The sequence below is a fragment of the Heptranchias perlo genome, chromosome 8, assembly GCF_035084215.1.
Source record: "Heptranchias perlo isolate sHepPer1 chromosome 8, sHepPer1.hap1, whole genome shotgun sequence".
NCBI lineage: Eukaryota > Metazoa > Chordata > Chondrichthyes > Hexanchiformes > Hexanchidae > Heptranchias > Heptranchias perlo.
The window spans coordinates 7,448,396-7,459,075 of NC_090332.1; the positions used below are offsets into that span (position 1 = coordinate 7,448,396).

At 44.6% G+C, this 10,680-nt stretch overlaps 1 protein-coding gene across 2 annotated transcripts in view; it reads right to left on the reverse strand.

The window, feature by feature from the left end:
* LOC137324374 (thrombospondin-2-like) overlaps nt 1-10,118 on the reverse strand; it is a 70,819-nt gene extending 60,701 nt beyond the window's left edge. Inside the window, exons 1-4 of one of the 2 annotated variants that reach the window (XM_067988590.1) lie at nt 9,962-10,118; nt 9,418-9,495; nt 8,720-9,270; nt 8,383-8,461 (exon numbers count right to left, since the gene is read on the reverse strand). In XM_067988590.1, the coding sequence (XP_067844691.1) occupies nt 8,383-8,461; nt 8,720-9,270; nt 9,418-9,490 (703 nt within the window). In that variant the 5' untranslated portion in view covers nt 9,491-9,495; nt 9,962-10,118. Of the gene's footprint in view, nt 1-8,382; nt 8,462-8,719; nt 9,274-9,417; nt 9,496-9,961 lie in introns of both variants that reach the window. The other variant, XM_067988589.1, reaches the window with a different exon arrangement.
* Between the last annotated feature and the right edge of the window lie 562 nt (nt 10,119-10,680).

Below are 10,680 nucleotides of genomic sequence, written 5' to 3' on the forward strand. Positions count from 1 at the left end.
GAAGAACAATTCCACTTCCAAAAGTGTGGTGAGCACACGATCCAATTTGCAATGTCAAGCGTCCCGGGTACCACAGCTGAGACATGAGCTGAAAATAAACTGCTGCTGATATTCGCAAAGAACATCATTGAGTAATCACTGGCAACAATCGGTGTCTCTTTCATTTGTATGTTTGCCTGATGGGACCCTGGCAATAACATTCAAGCAGAACTCTGTAGACATTGCCAGTGACCGCAGTTTGGACCTTTTTGATTTTGATGAGCTCCAACAACATCACTAAAGTCAGTTGCTAAGCGCAACGTCCAATGTGGGACTGAGCCGTACGGGCCAGAACGTTCCCTGCTTTGACCCGTGGGCCTGTGCTGAGTTACTGACCTTAGGTAGGATGGTGATATGGGTGCTACTACTGGCTTCAATTAAACATGGACTACGAGAAGAAAATAAAAATCATAAGATTACAGGATGGGTGCAGTCAAGAACGCCCTTTTGGCCCACTTGATCTCATCCTTCAAGAACATTAATCATGCCATCTTCCCGTTACAGTATCTAGCTGTTTCTGGAACAAGTCCAATCTCCTGGCCTCAGCCATCCTTCATGGCAATCTCTTCCAGCTGTTTATCACCCTCTGTTTAAATACTTTCCGGCATCTGTCCTAAACATGTCAAGCCTTAAAGTATCGTTTAGGGTTTCTTTTGTCCCATTAAGTACCTTTCATACTTCTACATGGTCCCCTCTGAGATGACTCTTTTCAAGGCTTGAGTGCCCTAGCTTATCTAATCATTCCCTATAGCTCATCCCTCCTATGCCCACAATCAGGCTCGGTGCTCTCCTTGGCAGACACTGCCTCTGGGACCTAGAGGGCCTTTAACTCATGGTGACCATTAGTCAGCCAACATTTCTGCTTGTTAACTCCTGCTGGAAAGTACACATGTGTGGACTTTGGGCTTTGGTGAGTCCACACCTGGAGTACTGTGTACAGTTTTGGTCTCCTTATCTAAGGATATATTTGCCTTAGAGTCGGTGCAACAAAGGTTCACTAGATTGATTCCTCGGATGAGAGGGTTGACCTATGAGGAGAGATTAAGTAGAATGGACCTATATTCTCTGGAGTTTAGAAGAATGAGGGGTGATCTCATTGAAACATATAAGTTTCTAAGGGGCCTTGGCAGGGTAGATGCTGAGAGGTTGTTTCCCCTGGCTGGTGTGTCTAGAACTAGGGAGCATAGTCTCAGGATAAGGGGTCGGCCATTTAAGACTGAGATGAGGAGGAATTTCTTCACTCAGTGGATCATGAATATTTGGAATTCCGTACCCCAGAGGGCTGTGGATGCTCAGTCGTTGAGTATATTCAAGACTGAGATCGATACATTTTTGGACTCTCGGGGAATCAAGGGATATGGGGATAGGGTGGGAAAGTGGAGTTGAGGTTGAAGATCAGCCATGATCTTATTGAATGGCGCAGCAAGCTCGAGGGGCCATATGGCCTACTCCTGCTCCTATTTCTTGTGTTCTTGTGTTCTCGTATGAACATTTTCTTAATTCATTCTCGGAATATGGACATCGCAAGGATTTATTGCCCATCTCTAGTTGGCCTTGAGAAGGTGGTGGTGGGCCTTGTTTTTGAACTGCTAGATCACATCTTGTTTAAAGTAAGTTTTTTTTGTTACTGCGAGGTAACGTACTGCCGACAACAATAGAATTCCTGCCAGGCTAACAGTTCAGTGCAGTACTGCATTGTTAGAGGTGCTGTCTTGCAGATGAGAAGTTAAACCGAGGGCCCCATCTGCCGGTTCAGGTGGACGTAAGAGATCCCATGGCACTATTTGAAGGAGACCGGGGGTGTTCTCCTGGTGTCCTGGCTGACATTTCTCTCTCAACCAACAGCTCAATTGGCCATTCATCTTACTTGATGTTTGTGGGGTCTTGCCGTGTTCGCACATTGGCTGCCGTGGCCTACATAACAGTGACAGCACTTCATAAAGTAATTAATTGCTTGTAAAACACTTTGAGATGTCCTGAGGATGTGATCAGTTCCTATACAAACGCAAATAGTTTCCTTTTCCTATCCTGAATCTCACATTCATTGGAAATAGTGCACACCCGGGCAGCCAATGCCAAACTGCTACTGTTAGGCATTTAACCCCTGAATGAGCCTACAACAGGCTACTTCAGAAGTTGAAATATTGGTTTGTACAGAAGCTCAGCTAAGGGTCAAATAGGACGCCAAGGTTGTGAACGGTCTGGTTCAGCCTCAGACAGTGGCCAGAGTGAGGGATGGAATCGGTGGCTAGGGAACGGAACTAAAGAATATCATTGCCCTCCTTGTAGGATAGGTCAGACTTCATTAACCCCAAGTGACACAAGTCAGGTGGTAGTACCCAATAGGATAACATCTTCACTCCCCATGAGGACTCTGTTACGAACACCATTGGCATCGAGTCCACTAAAGGAGTGGAGGGTGCAGAAATTATCCATGATGCTGGTTTTACTTATTATGGTAACATATGGAATGATTTGCTTGCAAAAGTGATCATAAACTAGAATGTACCGGTAGCATAAAGTGATTATAAACAGAAGTCAAGCACCATTGCTGCACCTTCACTGTACACAGTACGTTATTACAGTCATCAAGAAAATTGCTGAACAGTGAAGTTGACCTCATATTATGCTCATTTCTTCTGGTTAAAGGACAGGACCCAATTGGCAATCACTTATGGAAAAGCAAGTACTCATTGCTCAGCAGCACATCACCAACCCCCAGCCATACAAACACCAGCCCGGTGATACATATCGCAAGGCATTTAGATAGTAAGGAACAGGAGGTTACTAAAGAAAAAAAGCCTTGCATTTATATAGAGCCTTTCACGATCTCAGGATGTCCCAAGGCACTTTATAACCAATGAAGTACTTTTGAAGGGTAGTCACTGTTGGAAGGTAGGAAATGCAGCAGCCAAGTTGTGCACAGCAAGCTCCCACAAACAGCAATGGAATAAATGACCAGATCATCTCTTTTAGATGTTGGTTGAGGGGCAAATGTTGACCAAGACACTGGGGAGAACTCCCCTGCTCTCCTTCGTATAGTACCATGGGGTCTTTTATGTCCACCTGAGAGGGCAGACGGGGGCTTCGGTTCAACATCTCACCCAAAAGACGGCACCTCCAACAGTGCAGCACTCCCTCAATAGTGCATTGGAGAGTTTGTGGTCAAGTTTCTGGAGTGGGACTTGAGGCGGGGAGATTTAAATCAATACGGGAAACAGGGAAAGGGAAAGCACAGCAGTCTCAACAAAAAGTACGATCACTAAAGAAAGGACAGAGGGCAAAAAAAATTACAAGGAGAAAAACCGCATCACCAATCCTTAGGGAGAGAGAAAAAATATCTATCAGCACCAGGCAGAGACCGATACAACTGGTGAAGTTACTCAGCCAGCTGTGAACACAGCTGTCACGCCAACTGTTACAATGAGGGATTTTCAGACAGGCCCTGAGATAGGTAAATCAGCGGGACTCCCGCACAATGTTTCGGACTGCAAACATTAACAACCAGTTAACAAACCCGGTTGCTATCTCACTCGTCATCAGTCTCCCCGTTCAGCCCAACAATTCACACCAAGGCAGAATTTCAGAACCAGCAGCCAAAACAGTGGCTGTCAGCTCAGATGCCAGGAACACAGTGATGTATATTATACACATCCGTTGTCTGTATGAACAGCAGGATTACGGGGACAGTTTGATTCCATCTCCGCAAAGCCGATACTACAATTAAATGTAGATTTATCAGACGCTCAGAAATAAATTTAACTTCCTGGGGTTCACAACCTTCCGGACTCAACATTGAGTTCAGCAATTTCAGATCATAACCACCGCTCCCAATTTCTCCCAATTACCTCATACGTTGCAGGAAAGGATGCCCCGGAGCATGGTACATTGGCGAGACCATGCAGACGCTGCGACAACGGATGAACGGACACCGCGCAACAATCGCCAAACAGGAGGGTTCCCTCCCAGTCGGGGAACACTTTAGCAGTCATGGACATTCAGCCACCGATCTTCGGGTAAGCGTTCTCCAAGGCGGCCTTCGAGACACACGACAATGCAAAATCGTCGAGCAGAAGTTGATAGCCAAGTTCCGCACCCATGAGGACGGCCTCAACCGGGATCTTGGGTTCATGTCACGCTACACGTAACCCCACCAGCAAAAAGGGGGAAAAAATTTATATGTTTTTTAAAATTCTCTCTCTCTCTCTCTCTCTGCCATTTTGAGTTTCTTTCTGCCTGCCTGTGTAATAGACACAATGTATATCGAGTGTACTGGGACGTGCTGTTCTCCGTGACTGGCCTGTTTGAATAACAACGACACCTTTTGATTGGTGTGATGCTGTCCCAACATAGTATAAGATATGCGATTTGAGAACCTTTTCATTCATTCATCTGACGAAGGAGATAATCTCCGAAAGCTTGTGATTTTAAAATAAATTTGTTGGACTATAACCTGGTGTTGTAAGATTCCTTACATTTGTCCACCCCAGTCCATCACCGGCATCTCCACATCATGCCCAATTTCTTGGACAGCAGGTGCTGGTAATGGTTCTGCTGTTACCATTTACAGCTCCTCGAAACCCAACTTTTGTTTCTTTACTTGTCCCGTTACCATCTCCTTTTACCTTGCATCATCATCCCTTTTGTCATTTAACCACTCTTGCTCTCCACTCCATCACAGGCCTTCCCTTTTCTTCTTTCCTCCAACCACCCCCCACCCCCCAACCCCTCCACCCTTCTTTCCCTGGCTCTGTACTTGTTTATAAGCTGCTAAATCTCTAACTTCTTCCAGTTCTGACGAAAGGTCACTGACCTGAAAAGTTAACTCTGTTTCTCTCTCCACAGATGCTGCCTGACCTGCCGAGTATTTCCAGCATTTTCTGTTTTTATTTCAGATTTCCAGCATCCGCTGTATTTTGCTTTTGTCTTCCTGGGATTCTAATACTAAACAACATGAACACCAGCTCCACTCAGCACAATCTTCTGCTCTACTTTTTCAACTCTTGTTATAAAATTGACGGAGATTAACATTGGGTGGCCTGATATAGGAAGCACAAAGAGGAACAGACCCAATGAGCTCACAACTTCCTGCCATCACATTCTCAGATGATTGATATTTCCAATCTGGTTTACAGTGATGTTCCCTCAATACAGAATGTACCAGGTTTCCCAGGCAGTTAGGAATCACGTGACTGCCTTTTAACAAAAAGATTGTGTGAGTTACAATGCCAACTATGCAAATTATTGAACTTGTGTCATTTAGAATATCGCCGTTCCTTCATCGTCGCTGGGTCAAAATCCTGGAACTCCCTTCCTAACAGCACTGTGGGAGAACCTTCACCACACGGACTGCAGCGGTTCAAGAAGGCGGCTCACCACCACCTTCTCAAGGGCAATTAGGGATGGGCAATAAATGCCAGCCTCGCCAGCGATGCCCACATCCCATGAACGAATAAAAAAAAAGAATGCGATTGCAATTGGATATAAGTGGAATTAATCTATACCTTCATAGATGTTATGGAGTAGAGTTAGAAGGCAAGGGCGCAGTCAAATTGAGATAATGATCCAGAATTTCATCAGAGCGGCTGCTGTTACTACGTAGGAGGTGCAACGGAAACCCCGTTTATGTGCGTAAGCAGGGTTCCCCATGCTCTTCCGGCAAAGTTACGAGGTGGAGTGGGAGCAGCTCTGAGGAAATTCCCAGCCAATATCGTAATTAGGGCAAGTGAGTTCATTGCAGCAAGTCATCCATCGTCATTCAGATCCATTGGAAACTGGCATTTCGCTGTCCCTGGGGTTTTTTACGCGAAATTGCAGCACTCGGCAACGCAACACAGGATAAGAGCCGAAATTTTGCAGAAATCACACGACTGAATGGTAACCCAGGAGGGTCCAATTTGTTCAGCTCAAGGACATCTTCTGAGCCCCAAGCTGGAATCAATGTCTTCGAACCCAATTCTTTGTATATTCTGTCTAACAGGCGGCTTGTCTTTTTCAGCTACTTGCTGTAATTAGTTTTGACTGAGCACCTAGTGCTGGTGCCTATCTATAACGGAGAGCAGTCTATTGGTGCGGCAGATTTCCCTCTCCATGTTTTTCAAGTCAGGTATGGCAATGGTTTCACAAGAAAAATAAAACATTGGATGGAACTGAGGATATCTGCCTGGTATTTCTGGTGATATTTTCCCTGCTTTGACATTTTATTGTTTGCTCCTTTACTGTAGTGACTTTGACATAAATAGCACTAAGATGAACGCAGATATAGCATTGGTGATATTTGACCAGTAAAATAACGGCATCAAGAGCTTCTGCAGTATAACAAGCTAGAAACTTTTCAATGATATTGTGAGGAAACAATATATGTCGTACTTCTTATGAAGAGAATAATAGAAAGCTGGGAGTTTGTTTTAAGGATGTTGCGCACTTAATGGGTTCAGGTGAAATCATAAACCATGAATACTATTGCACTCTTGACGTACCCCAAACTATTTCCAGGGTTGCTTTGTTCTCTTGGGAGAGCCTGTGAAATCTATCAATTTTGGGGGACATAGGAACAGAACTAGGCCATTCAGCTCCTTGAGATTGAAGACACTGATAAACCATAGAGTCTCTACCTGCCCCCTCCCCCACTTGACATCTTAGAACTTAGTGGACTCTGCAATATTAATGCAGCCCATGAGAATGTGCAAGGCTAATCATTACTAATCACAAGATAGATGTGGCTGAGAAAGTACATCCAGTCCCTCATCAGTGTTCAAATGTTTCTCAAATGATTCCCAGGCTATGGACAATGAGTGGGGGAATGGGACTAATTGGATGGCTCTTTCAAAGAGCCGACACAGATGCAATGGGCCGAATGGCCTACTTCTGTGCTGTATGGTTCTATGAATAAGGGGAGTTAAATTTGACCACATTGAAAAAAAGAAATCCATGAGGGGGCACATGATCGAAGTTTTTGAAATTATATAAACTTGAACAGTGGGGTTAACATGGAGAAGGTCTTCATTCTGAACTCGAAAAGAGCAAAAGGGCATAATTAGAAACTATCGAAGGCTTGACTTAAAGCTAAGTTAAAGTTCAACTACTTAACACCAGGATTTGTTTATGGAATAAAAACAGAAAATGCTGGAAACACTCAGCAGGTCAGGCAACATCTGTGGAGTGAGGAAGGCAGGGTTAACATTTCAGGTCAATGACCTTTCATCAGAAATAAACCTGAAACTATAACCCTACCTTCCCCTCTCCACAGATGCTGCCTGTTTTTATTTCAGATTTCCAGCGACTGCAGCATTTTGCTTTCTGTTTATGGAGTTGTCTGCCACCTAGTGCACCGAATGGTTAAACCAGCCAATAAAGAAATGGCCCAATTCCTGATCCAATGGGAAGCTCCTCGCCATAGGAGGGGGTAGATGACATAAGTCCAAGCTAGGTTCTGCTCAAAGACCAGTGTGAGCTGAATGAAGTGAAAAGCAATATATCCCTCCTACCTCCACATCTCCCTCCCCTTCCCCGCCACCCATTATCGAGATTTGTCATTGGAGATTATCCCATCTTCTATGACTAAATATTTCCTTACTGACATTAAGTAGGGCCATTGTGGCCACGGAGGTTCCTCATGAAGCTCCCCAATTGCGACAACTGGAGTTTTCTAGAATACATAGATTGTACTTTGCTGGACTATGGTACCGTTCTATATTCCACCATTAACACTGAATATTTTGACAGAGCCATCTGATATAAATGATCCTCTTTTCCACCAACATATTTCTGCCAAGTACTATTCCAAGCAAGTTCTCCGGAAGTAAAATTTAAAAATCTGCAATCTGTCCATCACAGGAATCTCAACCCTGTGCCTTCAAACAAAACGTAACAATTCAGACAAAAAAAGCCAACTTTTCCCAAAACCTGTTGCAGAATCTCTCCTCAAACTAGTTAAACAAGTGAGTCCTTTTGATGATATTCATTCATTCAGACTTGGAGAGCGCAGATTCCTTCCTTTACTTCCGCAATACTTCCCAAAATAACCCCAACCTGAAAGCGTTCTTCAATTCCCTTTGTTTGTGATATAAAAATAATTGTATTATTAATATATAATAGCAGCTGTCAGCCCTGTGGGTGTGACCAAGACAAGAGGCTCCACCCTAGCTGACAGCTCCCAGTTACGACCCAAGTAACAACCGCCACAAACGTTAATGGACCTCTGCGACTAAAGGGAAATGGGGAACGATTTCATTTTGAAGTTGGATGTTATCTTTGGCGTATTTCAGAACAGAACTGAACTGCAAAACAATTAAAACCCCCTCCACCAAACACCTTAGGAGTGGACAGTAAATGCAACCTTACCTGTCTGGATGCAGCCTTTATTCCGGAGAATATCCTCAATAGAAGTACCAAAGATAAACCGTACATTCTGCAAGAAGCCCTGGGGGACAAAACAGTAACACAATTAATTTATCACTATTAGGGCTGGGCTGTGAGCAACCAAACCAGTCACTTCTAGATCAATATCATTTTAAAAGGAATCAGTAGATGCAACGCTGTTATTTTGAATTATTGAAGAAAGGATAAATTTATCATGTGTAATAATCAGAACTATATCATTACTAATTCCAATGAAGAGTTTGATTCATGGTTTGTCTCCAACTCTACTCGAGATAGGGTTCCATTGGGGCTTACATACCTTGAAGTTCCTCCCTGGTGTTAGTCCTCTGGCCACATACAGTTTGCTGTTGGTTGCAGTCAGTTGCTCGTAGAAAGGGTCATCGAGGATGAAGCTATCGGCGAGTTCACAACCCACATACAAGTAAGCATTCTCTCCATTCACGTGGATGGTGATGTTCTTCCACTGGGAATCGGCGATGTCCACGTCCTGGAAGGAGACCAGGCTCTGGGACTTCTCCACCGAGTACTGGAAATCCAGAGTGTTGGCCAGTCCGTTGGATATGATCTCCAGCTGGCGTTTGTAGCCGGGGCCCTCGATGGCCAGCAGGGTGCCTCGGCTTTTCCTGTCCTGCCTGAGGCTCGCCACCAGGACGAAGCCCTCGTTGTACTGCATGAGCCTAACGATCTCCCGGAGCTTCTCGCCGGAGGCTGGTGGGATCTTGTCGAATCTGGAGAACCGGAAAGCCGGGGTGTTGAGGTCGGGACCTCGAAACAGCTTCACTCCCGCGGTCCGTCTGTTCACGTTGCTGATCTGGAACAGATCGAAGACAGTCTCCTCTTCGGGGCCAACTTCTGGAAACAAAAAAAAAACATAAAACAATCCAACAAGAGAAAAAAAAAAGTTAACCCAACTAACTAATGGTGTTAGTTTAACAGTGGTTGAGAAATGGCACTTAAGTGGAAGGGTAGAAGCAAAAGGGGGTGGTTGTTCCTTACCGAGAGACTGACTCCTGGCTCCCAATGCCAGCAGCACAGGCAGAAGCCACCGCAGTCCATTCCCCCACACCATCAGTCCTGTAGATAGAAGAGGACAGCAGGCTTCAAGAAGCGGTTCAAACCCGGGACAAGTCGCAAGCAAAGCGGGCAAATTGGGGCACAGCACCCGGTCCCCACTTTCACAAGATGCACAGTTCTGCTTTAATATTTGACATTAGCATTCCACAGTATTCACGGGTGCATATTTATAATTAATATGAATATTTGAAACAATTTGAGACCTTTTTACAGCGCTATGTAAATGCAGGAACTTTTTTTTCCACAAAGGCTGGGACAGTGATCCAGTCGCTATAATTTCGCACAAAAAAGTTTGAGAGCAAAAAGAAAAAAAAATGCAGTGATCTGCTTTAATATTTTGTATGGAATTTTCATTCAACCAGGCAAAAATTAAATGCACTTGGGAACAAATATATATTTTAAATGTTACGAGTAATATTAGTTTTTATATATTAAGCAAAAATGCAACCAAAAAAGGATACCTCACCTGGCGTTTGAACTCCTGAAGATGCAGCAAATGGACCCGTTTTAACACAGATTTGGTGTCAGGGACTGTGTGTGGGGACTGGCTGGAGAGTCCTCCACTCTGCACTGACTGGGGGTGAGAGGCGCTGCTCTGCTAGCAGCTGGAAATAGGCGAACCGCACCTCGCTCTGCTCTTTTTATACACTTATACAGGCTGCTGTCAATCAGGCAGGAGGAAGTGGTGCTCATTCAGTTCTCCAGAGGAGTTACATAATCCTCCCACCCACCCTGATCGCCTCATTCGCAACCGAAACTTTTCACTGGGGGGGGCTACCTGGGAGCCTCCTGTTAACCCCTCCTTCATCCTCCCTCCCTCGCCTCAATCCGAACCCCTTTAGAACGTGGACGGGGCTGGGAGGAGCGAGTGTGCAGCCATCGCGTGTGAAGGGGGAGAGACAGTCTGACATGAATGTGCCTTATTGTAAATTAATAACAAAAACGCATCGGATTGCGCGGAATTCACGGACCTTTACCTCGTGGAGAGCAGGGCATGAAGCATTACAGGCTTAAACTCAGCTCTCCCATTCACCCAACTGTTTATATATATAAATATATGAATACACACACACACATATATATATACATCTCGCCTTCGTTAGCATCATTTTTTTTTTAAAAAAACATCTATTTGTTACCAAGTGCAGTTAATTTTTGTCCAGTTGAATGAAAATTCCTCGCAAA